The sequence below is a fragment of the Phacochoerus africanus genome, chromosome 5 (assembly GCF_016906955.1).
Source record: "Phacochoerus africanus isolate WHEZ1 chromosome 5, ROS_Pafr_v1, whole genome shotgun sequence".
In the NCBI taxonomy this organism is placed as follows: Eukaryota; Metazoa; Chordata; class Mammalia; order Artiodactyla; family Suidae; genus Phacochoerus; species Phacochoerus africanus.
Genome location: NC_062548.1, coordinates 9,746,353 through 9,766,329, shown reverse-complemented (window position 1 = coordinate 9,766,329; position 19,977 = coordinate 9,746,353). Strand labels below are relative to the sequence as shown.

The 19,977-nt window shown below is 54.6% G+C and overlaps 1 protein-coding gene across 1 annotated transcript; it reads right to left on the bottom strand.

Annotated features, from left to right (window-relative positions):
* Nucleotides 1-1,669: 1,669 nt before the first annotated feature.
* On the bottom strand, nucleotides 1,670-14,174 carry MUC12 (mucin 12, cell surface associated; the record flags this gene model as incomplete). The annotated part of the gene is made up of 12 exons (XM_047779271.1): nucleotides 1,670-1,926; nucleotides 2,079-2,167; nucleotides 3,604-3,680; nucleotides 4,284-4,445; nucleotides 5,117-5,279; nucleotides 5,373-5,444; nucleotides 5,817-5,968; nucleotides 6,708-6,772; nucleotides 7,052-7,179; nucleotides 7,844-7,945; nucleotides 13,684-13,732; nucleotides 14,049-14,174. Coding segments are annotated over 12 exons (1,227 nt in total), but the record flags the coding sequence as incomplete, so codon positions are not given.
* Nucleotides 14,175-19,977: the final 5,803 nt, after the last annotated feature.

Genomic DNA, 19,977 nt, shown 5'->3' with positions numbered 1-19,977 from the left:
GCCTGCACATGGGAGGCCCCAGGCTAGCGGTCACATCAGAGTTGCAGCTGCCAGCCTACACCACAGCCACAGCAACACGGGATCCAAGCTGCATCTGCCACCTACACCACAGCTCACAGCCATGCCGGATCCCCAACCCAGTGAGTGAGGCCAGGGATCGAACCTGCATCCTCATGGATCCTAGTCGGCCTGAGCCACAGAGGGAACTCCCAAACTCCAACATTCTTATTCTCACTTTTTGGAGAAGAAACTGAGACTCAGAGAGGCTAACTCAGAAGAGCCCCAAGGCCCTGGCTCTTCCCCCAGATCTTGCTGCAGAAGGAGAGGAGTAGCCGGGGGCAGGAGGCTGAGGGTACCTCCACCTGTGCCCCCAGGACTCGGCCCCCCTGGGCAGGGGCTGATCCAGGAGATGGCATCGCTGGGACTATGAGGGTAGTGGAGGGTCAAACACCATTGGGGGGGTGGGGCAGCAGCTGGGGGACCAGAGGCAGCAGACAGAGTGTCATTGTCACCAGTCTCGACTTCAGAGCTTGGAGAGCAGCACACCTGCCCTTCACCCCTTTGGGAACTGGTGAAATGAATAACCATCAAGAAATCGCATAATGAAATGGATCCCAAGTCCTTTGGTCCCGGAGGCCCTGGAGAGCTGGGGGCCACCTGAGGCAGCTGGGAAGTTTCACTAACGATTGGGGGTTCAAGCCCCATTCCAGGCCAAAGGGCGAAGGGAAGGGGAGCCCCTCCCTGGCCAGGCAGCATGTAGGCACACACAGGCCATTGGATCTGTCGCCCCCATGGAGGGGCAGGTGCAGGGTCTGAAGCAGCCTGGAGGAATGAAAGAGACCCCTGGAGGGAGGTAGGAGGCAGAGAGAGGGTGGGCCTGAGCTTGTGAGAAGGAAGTCCTGCTTTTTTGGGGGGGGGCACACCCACAGCATATGGAGGTTCCCGGGCTAGTGGTTGAATCAGAGCTATAGCCGCCAGCCTACACCACAGCCAACAGCAATGCCAGATCCGAGCCACGTCTGTGACCTATACCACAGCTCATGGCAACACCGGATCCTTAACCCACTGAGCAAGGCCCGGGATTGAACCCACAACCTCATGGATACTAGTCACATTCATCACCACTGAACCACGGTGGGAATTCCAAGAGGGGCCCCTTCTCTCCTCTTCTCAAGCCCTCTTTACTGCCGCCATGGGAGCCCCACCAGGACATGGGGTGCAGTGCCCAGTCTCAGGATGGCTCAGAGTTTTGGGGTCTGTGGGCTCACAGCTAAACACAGCCCCCGGGGTCATTTGGAGGGACCTTGCCCCCCTCCAAGGTCAGCAGGGCCAAGTGCACACTATTCTGTCTCCTGGGAACTCCTGATCCTCATTCCGTCCGCTTGAGGTCCACTCCCTGGATGCGACCCTAAGCCCATGGGCCACAGAGACCTCGGTTGGAGATGGCCCCGGCTCTGCCCGCACCTGAAGCAGGCAAGGGACTCTGTGCTCCACATGTGGGCACAGGAAGGGGCCGAGATTCAGCGTCCAACCCTGGGAGGGGTGCTCTGCCAAGGAGGAGCTTTCCAGAGAGGCAGGCCTGCAGCCCAGCCCCTGTGGGGAGGGGAACAGACCACTGACGTCACTCTGCACTTTAAAACTTGTTCTTTTATTGGTAGGAAATTCCAGAGCGGAGCAAACAAGATGCTGAGGTATCTGGGCAGCCTTGAGGGCCCCAGAAGGAGTGCAAGGCAGCAGAGGGGGCTCGCAGCAGCGGGAGCCAGGCAAGTCCACCAGCCCTGAGCAGGACCTCCTTGGGCCCTGACGTCTGTTTCCGCCTGTGGAGGACTCTGCCACTGCCTGGTCGTCCAGATCTGGCTGAGGGGTGGGAGTCCATGTCCCCCATCACTGAGCAGTTGTCACCACCTTGGGCCTCTGAATGTGGAGCTGGGGGCAGGATGGGAGAGAGGGGGTGAGCCAAGGGGGCCCTTGGTGATGTAGTGACCTGCCTCGGGCCGGGGGATGCCCCAGGCGCTGGGGGGGCAGGGGTGGGGGAAGGGGATTAGCCCCTGGTGGGGTGTGGGGGGGTCCTGAATCACCTCTGTGGTGGGATCCACATTCTCCAGGGAGGGCTGGAAGTGTTGGTAAGTGTTTTCAAGGCCAAACTTGTCCCCCTTCAGATTCTGGCCTGTAGGGAGAGGGGCTGGGGTGAGAGTCAGCCTGGGGGAGGCTGAAGAAACACAGAGGAGGGATTTTTTTTTTTCCAGTTAAAACAAAAGGGGGTGGGGTTGAAGCATCCATCCCATGGTTGCCCTAAACTGCCTTCCCCCTGCTCCTCCATCCTCCCGACAGCGCAGCTTGTCTGGGCCTCGGGACTGTGATGGGAGCTGGCCCCGTGTGACACAGAGACCAGAGGGAACCAGAGCCGCAGCCCTCTGACATGCCCCTGGGTCAGAGGTCATGGCCTGGAGAGCTGGGGCGGTGGGGTGACTTGGTCAGGGTGGAGCAGGAGGAGGTCCCCGTGCCCACTTCCTCAGCAACAGTAACCACAGCACACAGACAGAGAACGGCTGGGCTGGAATCTTCTTGTTTGAGTTGGCATGTGTCCAGCTCCCCATGTCCCCATCTTGTAGATAAACTCCCTCCTTGGCATCATGCCACAGGCTCCAGGTCCTCCTGGCATCTCTCCGAACATTCCTCAGGCCTCAGACAGACCAGCTGTGCGAAGCCTCGGCCTCTGCACTCCCCCCGGGGCCTGCACTGCGTGCCTTCTCCCCGCTGCGCCCACCTGCCTGAATCATCTGCCCTGGGCCTGTGAACAGCACACCGGCCCTGCCCGCTGGCATCTGAACACTGTCACCCGCCATCCACACATCCCGGACCCTGCTCGGCCTCATGGTCCCCCGCCTGCGTTACTGCGGAGCTCCCTCCCTGGTCTCTCCGCTGTCGCACGTGCTGTCCCCCTCGAATCCTCCTGCATGAGCTGCTCAGAACGCACACCTGGGCCCCTCCCCCAAAGCCCCGCAGGTCCCCCCATCAAAGCCCACGGGCCAGCCCTGATCTGGCTTTGTCATCCTCATGTCCCACTGACCCCCTGCCCTCGTTCCCCTACAGGCCATGCTCTGCTCTTTGCCATCTCCTCTTTCTTCCTTCCTTTTTTTTGGCCAACCCACGGCATACGGAGTTCCTGTTTCAGGGATCAGATCCAAGCTGTAGTTGTGACCTAAGCTGTAGCTGCGGCGACACTGGATCCTTAAGCCACGATGCCGGGGCTGGTGATCGAACCTACGTCCCAGGGCTCTCAAGACACTGGCCATGCCATTGTGCCACAGCAGGAAGTCTTCCACCCCCTTTCTTAAGCAGGGTCCCCACGGGACAAGGTCTCGCTGCCCACCAGGTTCACGGAAGCAGGCGGCTTACTCGAAGCACCGTCCCTGCCCTTAGCTCACGGGGCTTGGGGTCAGGAGGCTGCCAAGGAGCTGGCCAAGCCTGGCTGCTGCAGCAGATGTAAGACAGGCTGGCAGGAGGTGCGTGTCCCCCACAACCCCACTAAGTCCAACTGAGACACTTCACCCTCCAGGCTGCCACCCCCCTTGCCCACCCCCACCCCCCCATGAGATGTACCTTCCCAGATGCCTGTGTTCTGGAAACCGGCAGGGACATCTTCTCCTTGCCACTCTCGAGAGAAATTGTATTCCTGCCTGCAAACAGAAATGCCGTGAGCAGCTGGGGGCAGAGCTGCCTCTGACCCACGGCTTCCAGAAGAAGCTGTCCAGACAAGCCATGGGTCAGGGGCGGAGGTGGGTGGGGCCCTGCCCTCGGCAGCAGAAAACAAAAGGCATGCCTGGCATGTCACCAGGGTTTGCCCCCACACACCCCTTGGTGGGCCTCAGTGTCCCTACCTGTGAGATGGGGATATTGGACCAGAGTCAGGGCAGCTCCCTTTGACAGCTGGTCAAGTGCCAGGCAGGGCATTATTCAACCTTCCCAGGTGGATCTAACCCATTTTACAGCTGGGAAAAGCAACACGCGTGATAACAGCCACGGTGATAACAACCAGGTCATTTCATTACCTAAGCCAATTTCAGTGTATAAGTTTTTGTTTCCATTTCTCTGCCAAACAGAATATCCTAGCAGATCGGCAGGCTGCCCTTTGCTGTACCCAGAGCTGGGAGGGCTTGGGAGGGGCCGGGCCTCACCCTGGTTGGGCCTCAGCTGACCTCTGATGGCTGAGCTGGAAGATGTAGAGCCTTAAGGGATTCTGCCTGTGGCTCCCTCTCCCCGGCGCCGTCTCAGAAGCTCACCTGCGCAGTTTTTTCTGGGATCGGCCGAGGAAGACGGTCAGGAACAGCACCGCGATCACGAGCAGCACCGCCACGGCCCCCACGATCCCGAACACCAGGCTCTTGCTGGTGCTGAGTTCACAGCTTTCTCCCCAGTACCAGTGGGTCTTGGAGGTCGGGCATCTGGGGACACACACAAGCTCAGGCCAGCCCACCAGCATCCCTCGCCCACCCAGTCTCCCCATAGAAAACAGTCCACATCAAAGCCCAAGAAACCAGCTCTCCCTCTGACTTCTCAAGGCGAAGAGGTAGGGAGAGGGTACCGGGACCCCAGATCTGCAGAGCAGGAATTCAGCATCCAAGAGTGCTGTGTGCCTCACCCCAGACATAGGATGTTCACCGCCCGCCTAATCGCTAAGGAGCTGGCACATGTGTTTTATATTTTGTACTTAATTTATGGTCTCTGAAAAGTCTCGCCCCAGCTACAGCTGGAGGTGATAATGGTACGGTGGCTGGGCTGACATCAGGGAAATGAATGACAGATGGAGATAAAGAGATGCGTAGTTAGAGATTTGGAACTTGATAGCTGGAACTTTCTCAGGAAGGGGCTTGCTCGGTCCTCAGTCCTCGGACGCCCGCCCGCCTGTGTCTGTAATCTGCCCCTCCCCCTCCCTCTGGTGGGGGTTGGGGGTGATGGGAGGCCTGGGGAGGGGGAAGGGGGATGCAGAGGAGTGGGGGGAGGGGCCCTGTGAGCTCTGCCCACCCCCTCCCTGCCCCTTGGGGTGACTGTCAGAGAGAGTGCAGCTCTGCCGCAGAGAGGGTGGGCGCCGGGCTTCGAGGGGATGGGCACTCACAGGCAGCGGGGCCCGCTTTGCTGCAGCTGGCATGTGCCTTGGTTACAGTTCATTTGCGACTTTGTCCCCGTGGTACATTTGGTCACACAGGCAAGCTTCCCATCCAGTTCATCCACATAGTAGTATTGGGCAAAGTCCTTGGCCACCTTCTGGGTGCATTGCTCTGGGGGGCGGGGTGGGAGCAGGCAGGAACCATCAGCGGGGCGAACGCCCCCCTAGCCCCCGTTTAGCACCCACACTCTGCGGAGCTGCTTACCTTGCAGGTCAAAGCCGAGCTTCACCGTCTCGTTAACGAAGATGATCTTGTCAAAGCACAGATCCATGACCTCTGCCCGGGGCGGCGGGAAAGAACAAAGCAGGTAGGCCACACTCTGTCCCCTGGCGGCAGCCAGCTTCTGCGCCCGCCAAGAGGAGTCAGGTCTTGGCCCATCCCTAGATGCCGCCAGGCCTGTGAGCTGGCTTAGGTGAGGACATTAGGGCTGGTGACAACCTCAGCCCAGGACGGGGAGGGGCTGCGGGGAGCAGCACAAGAGCGTGGGGAAGGTTCCTGGGCCCGGCTTTTGGATTCCTCGAGGCAAGTCTCTGGAGGTCCAGAGAGAGGTGAGATGCGGGGGTCGGGGGTGGGAGGTGGGGCCGAGACCTCTAGGGGACCCCTCTTCTCCTTTCCCCACCAGCAGCAAGGGGTTTTCGGTGGGCTCACCTTTGCACTCTTGAGAATCACTGCTTAGCCTTCTGGTCTCATTTGTAAGCTTGAGGTTTATGATCTTGGTGAGGTTTTCAAACAGTTCCTGAAACTTTAGTGTGAAGTTTGCCTCCATGACGACTTCATGTTCCACCACGACACTGCCATTGCTGGAACCAGGAGACATCAGTGAGTTGCCCACCCTCCCCACAAGGGGGGCCCAAGATATAGGAGGGGTGATGAGAAACCTTAGCCGCATAACCCAGAGGCAAGACAGAACAGAGCCCCTTTCCTCCAGCAGTTAAATTAGAGGGAGGCCACAGAGTAAGATATTGAACCATCAGTAAATGATTACAATAAATGCTAATGGGCAAAGTGCATTCCTAAAAATGCAGGCTCTTGGCAAAGGCGTGGAGACCTTGAACCCTTGTGCATTGTTGGTGGGGCTGTAAAATGGTACAGTCATGTGGACAACAGTATGGTGGTTCCTTAAGAAATTAAAAAATAGAATGACCGCGTGGTCCCGCAATTCCACCTCTGGGCATCCATCCCAAAGTATTGAAAGCAGGCCCGGGAAGAAATGTTTGTATACCCACGTTCATAGCAGCGTTATTCATAAAAACTAAAATGTGGAACTGATCTAAGTGTCCATTGATGGATGAATGGATAAACACAATGTGGTCTATACATATAATGCAATGTTATTCTGTCTTAAAAGGAAGGAAGTTCTGATGAAAGAATGAATGAATGCATGGTCTCAGAGCTCTCAGGTGTTGCCTTGGGTCTAGGGGTCTTCTGGTCCAGCCAGGTACTGACACTCTGGCTGTTCATGATGGCGGAAGCAGGAGAGCAGGCAAGAGAGAAGTCTTAAAGTACTCCCCCCACCCCCGCCACTGCCCCCATACTCACAGCAGTCTCCTAATGATCACACCTTTGTACTGGGGAAAGTCATTGCCCTTGTAAGCTTTATCCATCTGAAAGAAACAAGAAAGCTGAGCTCATACAGGCCCGGAGTGTGCAGCTGTCCCCATTCTCTGAGCCCACAGGAAAGAGAGAGGGGGAGGCATAGGGATGTTCCTGCTTCCAGGATGCGGGTGGGGGAGGGCTCAAGCAAGGAAGCTCCCGGAGGACCCCGTCTGAGGACTTAGGAAGCCTGAAGGGACCCATGAGCTGAGAAATCCTGGAGAGAAGGTCAGGATGAGCCCCGGCAGCCCCTCTCACATTGGGGGAATCTAGGCTTTCTCGGCTCTTACCTGAGTCTTGAACTTTTGAGTGAAATCCCGGTATTCATGGGAGGACATGTTATTTAGCTCTTTTGTGAAATTCTTGTTAGTCACTGTCACCCTCAGGTCTACAGTGGCATTGATTTTTTCTGGGCTTTCTGTGGGAACAGGCCACATCAGGAATGAGACAGCAACCCCCCGAGTAATAAGTTCCAGGATGGGTTAATTCCTCATCTGTTGGCCTCATGGAGGTAGGGAAGGTATGTAGGGGGGAGGAGGGAAATTCAAAAGGCAGGTGGGGAGTTCCCAGCATGGCTCAGCGGAAGTGAATCTGACTAGGAACCATGAGGATGCAGGTTCGATCCCTGGCCTTGCTCGGCAGGTTAAGGATCCGGCATTGCTGTGGCTGTGACATAGGCCGGCAGCTGTAGCTCCAATTCGACCCCTAGCCTGGGAACCTCCATATGCCACAGGTGAAGCCCTAAAAAGACAAAAAAAGGCAGGTGGGAGTAGCTGAAACTTCTGCCTCTTGTTTCTGAATACCATGAGGAGCAGGTGGCCAGGATCACGAGCCAGTGAGATCTAAGTGGAGGGCTCCAGTTCATCATGATGAGAGAGGCAAGTTAGCTAGTGAAAAGGGCCTTAAAAGAGGAGGCAGAAGCACCGTGTGCTACCTGCACCTTGGCTTGGGCGAAAGTCACATTTTCTCCTCTAACTGCACAATTAAGCAGGGGTTGCACATGATCCTTGCAGTCCTGCCCTCCTCTTTTAAGTGGTTAAGAGGGGTGGGGACGGCCTACAGGCCTCAAAAAAAGTCTTTACCTAGGAAGAGGTATTCCAAGAGGGATTCGCACTGGTAACCAGAGTAGCCTTTAGGGCAGATACAATCTTCTCCGTTCCAAGTGGCCCCATTATAGCACTGCCCTGCAAAGGGGTAGAATAGTCACAGAGGTTACCATGGAAGCCCAAGACACAAAAACACCAACTCTTGCTTCAAGCCCCATCATTCAGATACTACACTGAAAGACACTGCACTGGGACCAGATAATCATGCAGGAATGGAGACCATTCTGCCACCACCTCAATCACCAAGAGATAGTGAGGAAAGGAGGAGGGACAACAGAGAGGGAGGAAGCAAGAGATAAAAGAGGACATGCAAAGAAAACAAGGGCCCTAACAACCAAAAGGGAAGACTATCATCTGCATGGACTAAGTCCATTAGCAACAAGAAGGCACTGGAAGGGTGGAGCAAGACTGAGAAAAGGAGAAAAATGATTAGCTGATGAAGGGAGGTGAACAGGTAGGGTCTATAGAGTGATATACAAGGAGACATACGTGGTGTCGTAGTCAGAGACTGGGCTGTCGTCACAACTGTGTTCCTACTAGTGAATGAGGGATGAAGAGTTGAAATGGTACCAAACCCAGGGACTGACGCATTAGTGGAGCCAGATGAAGTGGAGGTCGGAGGAGGAGATAAGCTAGAAGAAGCTGACTCCTCTCTGGAAGTTGTGGTGATAGGTTCTGAGACTACACTGTAGGTGGAGAGCTCACTGGGTCTTGATGGGGAAGCAGGAGTTGTGCGCTTTGTGCTGTGCAAAGAATCGGTAGAGAATGTTGATGTGGACACTTCTAAGGAGGTTGTGTAGAAACTGGATCCTTGAAGTGAAGTTGTAGTTCTGCCGTTGCCACCAGAAGTGGTTAAGGATTCTTCAGGCCCAGATGTGGAAGCAGAAAATTCATTTCCTTCAGTAACAGTGCTGTTGGAGGTAACTGTAGGTTTTGATGAATCAGAGATGTGGGTAGAAAAAGTGGTTTTCTTTGTGAGGTATGTACTCATCTCTGCTGAGACAGAGGGGCTAGTAGACAGTTGGCTGGGGCTTGAAGACAAAGCAGCAGTTCCACCAGACACAGGATAAGACGTTCCAGAGGCAATGGTTGAGTCAGATGATTCGGATGTGGTTGTGAGGACAGAGGGTGTTTCAGTAAGAGTTGTAGTACTGTTTCCAGTGTTTGTGATGGGGGTAGATGGTCTCTCAGAGCTTAAAGTTATAGAAGAAGTTGAGGTGTAGGAGGAGAACGTTTCTGTTGATGGTGCTGAGAGAGTTGTGGACATAGTGGCTTCCACAGTAAGAGTTGTGCTCAGATGTTCACGACCAGTAGAAGGAGTATAAGATCCACTTGGAGTTGAGGTGGACACAGGACTTTCATTTTCCTTAGTCAAGGATTGTATAGTTGATTGTGTGAGTTGAGAAGAATCAGAAATGGTGTTATGGACTGTGGATATCTGAGTGACTCCAGAGGCCATTTGCCCTGATCCTGATGAACTGGTTAATGTCTTGCCAATGCTTGATGGGGATATTGAAATGTCAGTGCCTGTAGGCAGTGAAACCTCAGAAGAGAAGGTGTAGTTAAACCAATCAGAAATGGTGGTAGAACTCCCAGGGCCTGTGGTAGGAGAACTTTCCGAAGAGAAGGTATATACAGACCTGTCAGAAATGGTGCTAAAACTCCCAGGGCCTGGGGTGGGAGAACTTTCTGAGGAGAAGGTAGATTCAGACCTGACAGAAACGGTGCTAGAACTGCCAGGGCCTGTGGTGGGAGAACTTTCTGAGGGGAAGGTAGATGCAGACCTGTCAAAAATGGTGCTAGACCTCCCAGGGCCTGTGGTGGGAGAACTTTCTGAAGATAGAGGGGATTCAGACCTGTAAGAAACGGTGCTAGACCTCCCAGGGCCTGTGGTGGGAGAACTTTCTGAGGAGAAGGTAGATTCAGACCTGTCAGAAACGGTGCTAGAACTCCCAGGGCCTGTGGTGGGAGAACTTTCTGAAGATAGAGTGGATTCAGGCCGGGCAGAAACGGTGCTAGAACTGCCAGGGCCTGTGGTGGGAGAACTTTCTGAAGATAGAGGGGATTCAGGCCGGTCAGAAATGGTGCTAGAACTGCCAGGGCCTGTGGTGGGAGAACTTTCTGAAGATAGAGGGGATTCATGCTGGTCAGAAACGGTGCTAGAACTCCCAGGGCCTGTGGTGGGAGAACTTTCTGAAGATAGCGTGGATTCAGGCCGGTCAGAAATGGTGCTAGAACTCCCAGGGCCTGTTGTGGGAGAACTTTCTGAAGATAGAGGGGATTCAGACCTGTCAGAAACGGTGCTAGAACTCCCAGGGCCTGTGGTGGGAGAACTTTCTGAGGAGAAGGTAGATTCAGACCTGTCAGAAGTGGTGCTAGAACTGCCAGGGCCTGTGGTGGGAGAACTTTCTGAGGAGAAGGTAGATTCAGACCTGTCAGAAACGGTGCTAGAACTCTGAGAGCCTGAGGTAGGAAGACTTTCTGAGGAGGAGGTAGATTCAGACCTGTCAGAAACGGTGCTAGAACTGCCAGGGCCTGTGATGGGAGACCTTTCTGAGGAGAAGGTAGATTCAGACCTGTCAGAAACGGTGCTAGAACTCCCAGGGCCTGTGGTGGGAGAACTTTCTGAGGAGGAGGTAGATTCAGACCTGTCAGAAACGGTGCTAGAACTCCCAGGGCCTGTGGTGGGAGAACTTTCTGAGGAGAAGGTAGATTCAGACCTGACAGAAACGGTGCTAGAACTCTGAGAGCCTGAGGTAGGAAGACTTTCTGAGGAGAAGGTAGATTCAGACCTGTCAAAAACGGTGCTAGAACTCTGAGAGCCTGAGGTAGGAAGACTTTCTGAGGAGAAGGTAGATTCAGACCCGACAGAAACGGTGCTAGAACTCCCAGGGCCTGTGGTGGGAGAACTTTCTGAAGATAGAGGGGATTCAGGCCTGTCAGAAATGGTGCTAGACCTCCCAGGGCCTGTGGTGGGAGAACTTTCTGAGGAGAAGGTAGATTCAGACCTGTCAGAAACGGTGCTAGAACTCCCAGGGCCTGTGGTGGGAGAACTTTCTGAGGAGAAGGTAGATTCAGACCTGTCAGAAACGGTGCTAGAACTCTGAGAGCCTGAGGTAGGAAGACTTTCTGAGGAGGAGGTAGATTCAGACCTGACAGAAACGGTGCTAGAACTGCCAGGGCCTGTGGTGGGAGAACTTTCTGAGGAGAAGGTAGATTCAGACCTGTCAGAAACGGTGCTAGAACTCCCAGGGCCTGTGGTGGGAGAACTTTCTGAGGAGAAGGTAGATTCAGACCTGTCAGAAATGGTGCTAGAACTCCCAGGGCCTGTGGTGGGAGAACTTTCTGAGGAGAAGGTAGATTCAGACCTGTCAGAAATGGTGCTAGAACTGCCAGGGCCTGTGGTGGGAGAACTTTCTGAGGAGAAGGTAGATTCAGACCTGTCAGAAACGGTGCTAGACCTCCCAGGGCCTGTGGTGGGAGAACTTTCTGAAGATAGAGGGGATTCAGACCTGTAAGAAACGGTGCTAGAACTCCCAGGGCCTGTGGTGGGAGAACTTTCTGAGGAGAAGGCAGATTCAGACCTGACAGAAATGGTGCTAGAACTCCCAGGGCCTGTGGTGGGAGAACTTTCTGAGGAGAAGGTAGATTCAGACCTGTCAGAAACGGTGCTAGCACTCCCAGGGCCTGTGGTGGGAGAACTTTCTGAAGATAGAGGGGATTCAGACCTGTCAGAAATGGTGCTAGACCTCCCAGGGCCTGTGGTGGGAGAACTTTCTGAGGAGAAGGTAGATTCAGACCTGTCAGAAACGGTGCTAGAACTGCCAGGGCCTGTGGTGGGAGAACTTTCTGAGGAGAAGGTAGATTCAGACCTGTCAGAAATGGTGCTAGAACTCCCAGGGCCTGTGGTGGGAGAACTTTCTGAGGAGAAGGTAGATTCAGACCTGACAGAAACGGTGCTAGAACTGCCAGGGCCTGTGGTGGGAGAACTTTCTGAGGAGGAGGTAGATTCAGAACTGTCAGAAACGGTGCTAGACCTCCCAGGGCCTGTGGTGGGAGAACTTTCTGAGGAGAAGGTAGATTCAGACCTGTCAGAAACGGTGCTAGAACTGCCAGGGCCTGTGGTGGGAGAACTTTCTGAGGAGAAGGTAGATTCAGACCTGACAGAAACGCTGCTAGAACTGCCAGGGCCTGTGGTGGGAGAACTTTCTGAGGAGAAGGTAGATTCAGACCTGTCAGAAACGGTGCTAGAACTCCCAGGGCCTGTGGTGGGAGAACTTTCTGAGGAGAAGGTAGATTCAGACCTGTCAGAAACGGTGCTAGAACTCCCAGGGCCTGTGGTGGGAGAACTTTCTGAGGAGAAGGTAGATTCAGACCTGACAGAAACGGTGCTAGAACTGCCAGGGCCTGTGGTGGGAGAACTTTCTGAGGAGGAGGTAGATTCAGAACTGTCAGAAACGGTGCTAGACCTCCCAGGGCCTGTGGTGGGAGAACTTTCTGAGGAGAAGGTAGATTCAGACCTGTCAGAAACGGTGCTAGAACTGCCAGGGCCTGTGGTGGGAGAACTTTCTGAGGAGAAGGTAGATTCAGACCTGACAGAAACGCTGCTAGAACTGCCAGGGCCTGTGGTGGGAGAACTTTCTGAGGAGAAGGTAGATTCAGACCTGTCAGAAACGGTGCTAGAACTCCCAGGGCCTGTGGTGGGAGAACTTTCTGAGGAGAAGGTAGATTCAGACCTGTCAGAAACGGTGCTAGAACTGCCAGGGCCTGTGGTGGGAGAACTTTCTGAGGAGAAGGTAGATTCAGACCTGACAGAAACGGTGCTAGAACTGCCAGGGCCTGTGGTGGGAGACCTTTCTGAGGAGAAGGTAGATTCAGACCCGACAGAAATGGTGCTAGAACTGCCAGGGCCTGTGGTGGGAGAACTTTCTGAAGATAGAGGGGATTCATGCTGGTCAGAAACGGTGCTAGAACTGCCAGGGCCTGTGGTGGGAGAACTTTCTGAGGAGAAGGTAGATTCAGACCTGTCAGAAACGGTGCTAGCACTCCCAGGGCCTGTGGTGGGAGAACTTTCTGAGGAGAAGGTAGATTCAGACCTGTCAGAAACGGTGCTAGAACTCCCAGGGCCTGTGGTGGGAGAACTTTCTGAGGAGAAGGTAGATTCAGACCTGTCAGAAACGGTGCTAGAACTCCCAGGGCCTGTGGTGGGAGAACTTTCTGAGGAGAAGGTAGATTCAGACCTGACAGAAATGGTGCTAGAACTGCCAGGGCCTGTGGTGGGAGAACTTTCTGAGGAGGAGGTAGATTCAGACCTGACAGAAACGGTGCTAGACCTCCCAGGGCCTGTGGTGGGAGAACTTTCTGAAGATAGAGGGGATTCAGACCTGTCAGAAATGGTGCTAGAACTCCCAGGGCCTGTGGTGGGAGAACTTTCTGAGGAGAAGGTAGATTCAGACCTGTCAGAAACGGTGCTAGACCTCCCAGGGCCTGTGGTGGGAGAACTTTCTGAAGATAGAGGGGATTCAGACCTGTAAGAAACGGTGCTAGAACTGCCAGGGCCTGTGGTGGGAGAACTTTCTGAGGAGAAGGTAGATTCAGACCTGTCAGAAACGGTGCTCGACCTCCCAGGGCCTGTGGTGGGAGAACTTTCTGAAGATAGAGGGGATTCAGACCTGTCAGAAACGGTGCTAGAACTGCCAGGGCCTGTGGTGGGAGAACTTTCTGAGGAGAAGGTAGATTCAGACCTGTCAGAAACGGTGCTAGAACTCCCAGGGCCTGTGGTGGGAGAACTTTCTGAGGAGAAGGTAGATTCAGACCTGTCAGAAACGGTGCTAGCACTCCCAGGGCCTGTGGTGGGAGAACTTTCTGAAGATAGAGGGGATTCAGAACTGTCAGAAACGGTGCTAGACCTCCCAGGGCCTGTGGTGGGAGAACTTTCTGAGGAGAAGGTAGATTCAGACCTGTCAGAAACGGTGCTAGAACTCCCAGGGCCTGTGGTGGGAGAACTTTCTGAGGAGAAGGTAGATTCAGACCTGTCAGAAACGGTGCTAGACCTCCCAGGGCCTGTGGTGGGAGAACTTTCTGAGGAGAAGGTAGATTCAGACCTGTCAGAAATGGTGCTAGAACTGCCAGGGCCTGTGGTGGGAGAACTTTCTGAGGAGAAGGTAGATTCAGACCTGACAGAAATGGTGCTAGAACTGCCAGGGCCTGTGGTGGGAGAACTTTCTGAAGATAGAGGGGATTCAGACCTGTCAGAAACGGTGCTAGAACTGCCAGGGCCTGTGGTGGGAGAACTTTCTGAGGAGAAGGTAGATTCAGACCTGTCAGAAACGGTGCTAGAACTCCCAGGGCCTGTGGTGGGAGAACTTTCTGAGGAGAAGGTAGATTCAGACCTGTCAGAAACGGTGCTAGAACTCATAGGGCCTGGGGTGGGAGAACTTTCTAAGGATAGAGTGGATTCAGGCTGGTCAGAAACGGTGCTAGACCTCCCAGGGCCTGGGGTGGAAGTACTTTCTGATGAGAGAGTCGATTCATGCTGGTCAGAAATGGTGCTAGAACTCCCAGGGTCTGTAGTGGAAGTACTTTCTGAAGAGACAGTGGATTCATGCCGGTCAGAAATGGGGCTAGAATTCCCAGCTCCTGTGGTGGAGGTACTTTCTGAAGAGTCAGTGGATCCAGACCTGTCAGAAACGGTGCTAGAACTCCCAGGGCCTATGGTGGAAGTACTTTCTGAGGAAACAGTGGATTCAGGCTGGTCAGAAATGGTGCTAGACCTCCCAGGACCTGTGGTGGAAGTACTTTCTGAAGAGGCAGTGGATTCAGGCCGGTCAGAAATGGTGCTAGAACTCCCAGGGCTTGAGGTGGAGGTACTTTCTGAAGAGACAGTGGATCCAGACAATTCAGGAGTGGTGGTAGAAGTCCCAGGGCCTGTGGTGGCGGAAATTTCAGTAGAGACAATGGATTTTGACCAGTCAGGAACGGTGCTAGAACTCCCAGGATCTGCAGTTGAAAGTGAAGGATTTGATCATTTTAAAGAGTGTTGTAGGAAGAATTAATTGCCTAGTAGTCAATATGTCTGATGGTCCTTCACTGCTAGGAGTCACCTGGACGTGATATGGATGCATTCTTCGTTACGGTCTTTGCAGATGACAGAGTGGGTTGGGAAAACTCAGAGATGACACTCTTTTTTTTTTTTTTTTTGCTTTTTTAGGGCCAAACCCGTGGCATATGGAGGTTCCCAGGTTGAATCGGAGCCACAGCCACAGCAATGCAGGATCCAAGCTGCATCTGTGACCTATACCACAGTTCATGGCAACGCCAGATCCTTAACCCAGGGATCAAACCCGCAACCTCATGGTCACGAGTCCGATTCATTTCCGCTGCACCACGACAGGAACACCGAACATCAGCCACGCTGAGCATCAGTGTCATCCCCAGGCTACAGGGAAGTGTAGCTTCTTAAACTGTTGTTCACGGGGAACCTTTTGGTCAATATGCCAGTTCTGCCCATAGCTATGAATGGCTTTGTCAGTTCTGAACTTGTCTGAGGCCTCTGTTATCTATTGATACCACCCTGCTCTACTGCCCTTCAGCCAGCACCCTCCAAGGCCACCTCCCCCTGCGGTGCCCTGGATCAGCCCAGGCAGACACAGCCTCCGAGTGGCCTCTCGGAGCCTCAGCATCAGCCGTGGGTTGTGGTTTTTTTTGCCCCGTTCCTGTGTTTCCCTCTCATAAATGAGTCTATAAACTGGCTTATTCATCCTGCTTCCTTCAGAGCAGGAGCACCTGTCTGGGCAGAGCCAGGCCTCGTGTATTTGTTGAATGAGTAAGTTTATTACTCTCTGTATAAAACACACTTTTAATTGCTCTAAATTTAAATCACCTAGGATTCAAAGGTTGCCCCTTTGTCTATGGTGAACAAATATTTTCTGGCTTTTACTGCATTTTCATACCTTGAATGTTTCCATTTCCACTTTCGCTTTGGGAGGCTCCAGAACTCTGACCCCCTGAGGCCCCTGCACCAGCCCTTCCAGGAAAGACACTTGGACCCTGGGCCCTGATGCCACTCCTCCCCCACCCTCACTATAAACACTCCAGAACTTCATGTACACAAAACAGGACACAGACGCCAATCCTCATGTTGACACCTGGTCTGGTCTCTGCGGCCCCTGTGACATGTGGAGAATCAAGACTCCTAGACCGTGTCCCTGTTTTTGTCCTCCTTCCCGAGCCCCAGGCCTCCAGAAAAACTCCATCCAGAAGTTCCAATCTCACCCCAAGTGCAGCAGATCTGCCTGGAGCCCATCATCAACCACCAAAAAGAGAGTTCTGGCCTCCAAGTCACGCAGGCTCTCGGCCCGTCTATCTAGGTGCCTTTCTCTCCTCTTCCGGGGGGTGGGGGTGGGGGTTCAGCTTCCCAGCTGGACCCTCGTGGCTTTGTGTCAGGATGGTTCTCAATGTCTCTTCCTATCTGTCCTGGCAGGAGCAACCCACTGCCGCTCGGTCCTTTGAGGTCCTTTGGTGTTTAAAAGCCTCCACTTGGAGTTCCCATTGTGGCTCAGCAGGTTAAGAACCCAGCTAGTATCCATGAGGATGTGGGTTTGATCCCTGGCCTTGCTCAGTGGGTGAAAGGATTTGGCGCTGCTGTGAGCTGCAGCATAGGTCGCGGATAGAGTTCGGATCTGGCGTTGCTGTGGCTGTGGCATAGGCTGGCGGCTATGGCATCGATTCGACCCCTAGTCTGGGAACCTTCGTATGCTGTGGGTGTGGCCCTAAAGAGATACACACACACAAAAGCCTCCACTTGGTTTTAATGCTCCTGTCCCCCGAAGATGCTCTCTCACCAGCTACCTCGCTTTCCCCACCAGTCACACGTGCCTCCCCTGCGGGGCATTCCTGCCCCGCGGCTCCCCTACTCAGCCCTGCCATGTTTTGTTCTACCTCCTCAGGCTGGCATTCCTTCTCTCCACAGTTCGCTTGTCCAAACCCTCATCAGTGCTCACGGTGAGCTGGAGTGCCCAGAGGAAGGAGCCGATTAGAAACAGAAAACCACAGATGCCACCCATAATCTCTGGCCTGACAGTCTGAAGCCCTCCCTGAGGACCCAGTGTACAGGCAGGGGTGGAGGCACCGCAGAGGGCTGAGGGCCGCCAGTGTGGGGTCAGGGCGGCACAAACCTAGTGTCACAGGAATGAGCTCACGCTAATTATCCCGTAATTATGGGTCCTGCTGATCCCAGGTAAGTCGCTCACCCTCTCTGAGCATCAACTTCTCACCTGCTTCACTTCCTTCCACGGTCTTCCTTACGAGAGTCATATAGGCTACAATGCTGAGAAGTGGCTTTGTAAATAGCAGAGCCCTCTGCAGGTGGGGGCAGGGGCTTCAGGCCACCATCGGACCTGGAGGTCCCCAGAATGGCCCTCCTTGCCTGATCTCCCCAATCCTGACGGCTCTCTGCATTTATCGGGGAGAGATGTTTTTGACTCCTTTGCGTGCTAATGCATGCATCATTATCTTTCCCATGCAATTATGAGCCCCTTGCCGACGACGGGTGTCTTTGCCTGCGTGGTGGCTGCCTCTAAGGCATGGTGGGAGGCACAGAGGCAGTGCACTTGCTGACATTTGGGTCCTTCATCGTCACCACCATCCCTCTCCTCAGCACCTGCTTGGGGAGCAGGGATGGGGGGACCCCTCTTAAGTTTGACCGCCACCCATAGCTTCCTTTTGTCTGTATGTTACCTTCCAGCTCATATGTCTGTAATGAACATGTTTTTTCATAATGTCCCTAAATCCATGAAGTCTATACCCAGTCCTGGTTCCTCTCCCCGCCAGCTCCCCCCACCCACTCACCACTCCTGCCCCCACACCCTGAATATCCTTCACCTCAAGAGAAGCTAATCTCACCTGGCACCCTGGGCTCACTCCCCCAGCGCCCCTCACCCCTGCATCCACCCTACCCACCCCTTGGGGAGGGGTTCCCTCTCAGGGGCAGGGGGGGAGTCAGAAAGTCTGTTCAGCACAAGGGGACCCATGGGAAGTCAGCTTGTAACCAGTCTCCCTGGACAAATGACCATGACAAGCTTCAATAAGAGCCTGGCTCCTCCCTCAGCCTTTCAGCTATTTCTTTTTGTTATTTTTTGGTCTTTTTTAGGGCCATGCCCTTGGCATATGGAAGTTCCCAGGCTAGGGGTCAAATGGAAGCTGTAGCTGCCAGCCTACACCACAGCCACAGCAATACCAGATCCAAGCTGGATCTGAGACCTACACTGCGGCTCACAGCAATGCTGGATCCTTAACCCACTGAGCAGGGTCAAGTATTGAACCCACGTCCTCATGGATACTAGTCAGGTTCCTTATTGCTGAACCACAACAGAAAATCCCCCTTCAGCTATTTCTAACTAGAGGGTCTTTCCCTGCCATCCCTGGAGGCCTTCCTCAAGCAAGGAGGGAAGCTTCTGGACACCCCACGGCCTCCTCCAGGGCTAGCAAACTGCAGTGTCTCTTGTGAGGTTTGGAAAGGGCCAACCCTTGGGTAGAAGTAGCTCCTAGGATGAGGGCAGGCAGAGACCATTGGCTGGGTGAGGAAAAAGCCCCCTGTCCCCAGGGGGGACACCAGGAGAACAGAATGGGTAGATTCCAGCTCCCACTCAGCCCCTGGGCCTGGGGTTTGGGGCAGACCATCGACAGCACAGCACAGGCCAGACCCCCCCCCCCCCCCGCCCCACCGCACTTGCGGGTCTCCAGGGTGACCCCTTCAGCTCCCAAAGGCAGCATGCGGGACAGCCTGGGTGTCCAGCCCTTGAGCAGCCCCCTCCCCTGCAAATCAGCCTTGCAAATCAGTGGTCAGGACACACTGGGGCCCCCAGGAACTCGGGCTGGGTCTTACTCACTTGATGTCTCAGTGGTAGTGGTAGTGGTAGTGGCAGTGGCAGTGGTAGTGGCAGTGGCGGGCACCCAGACCCAGAGAGTCAGGGGCAGGATCCAGATCACCAGCATCTCCCAGAGAGTGAGGCTCTGGCTGCAGAGTCTTCCCTCATCAGGAGGGATCCAGAAGTGAGTGCCTCCCAGGGAGGGATCAGCTATATATATACAGGACCCTGGAGACCTTTGCCTTGGGAAGGACAGTGCCTGGCCCAGGGTGGAGGTGAGATGATGAGGCCGAGTGGGTGACACACGATGATCACAGGCAGTTGGCTAAAGGGCAGTCTGTCAACCTCTCTCCTCTCTACACGGCAGGGTCTCTACAAAGTGGAAGCCAGAGCCATGGGTGTGGCAGTGCAAGAAGAAGGGACAGTCAGAGGTGTGAGAGGGTGTGACAGGAACCAAGAAATGCCAGGGAGATGGTGATTATGGAGGGAGGAGCTGCTGCCAGGCCAGGCCGGGTGGTGGGGAGGACCCCCCCTACCCTCCCTCCCAAGAGGTCCCCCTTTCGGCTTTCCTTCCCCATCAGCCACCCTGAGCTGGTCCCTTCCTAAGTAGTCCTATGCCTTCCCCACGGCCACCTGTGACCACTAGTGCTTCTCCTGGGTGGGGCTCCCATTCACACCTGAGGCTTTATGGACCTGGTCATCACCCCCATGCTGGTCACTGCCTCTCCTGCCCTGGACAAAGGTCCCAGGGGACTTTCCAACACTGCCACCCAGAGAACCAGCCCTGACCACCCTTCGGCTCCAGCCTAGCAGGCCTGGCTGCCTACAAGAGTGGCAACAAGAGGGTCCCAGCCAGGGCACAGTAGGCTCTGGCATGAGTGTGTCTGCCACCCAGGCTTGTCATTGCAAGATTTTTGGGGATGCTCGCTCACCCATCAGCACCGATGGCAGCTGACCCAGCCGGAGTCCCCCACTTCCCTGCCCCAGCCCTAAGCTCTCAATGTCAAACCCAACAGGCTCTCACCCCCTGCTCCCACCCACTCCCTGAGGAAATGGGTCCTCCGGTCTCCAAGTTCCTTTGAGGATGGTCATGTGCCCTGAGGGCTGCCCACAGACCCCCTCCTTCCTCGCTGGGAGAAACCAGGGCTCCCAGGCCCTCCTACAGCATCTCCTCTGCTGTCCCTCGCCCCCACCAAGTGCAGGAGCGGAGCACGAGAAAGAAAGACACAGAGCAGTTGCTTT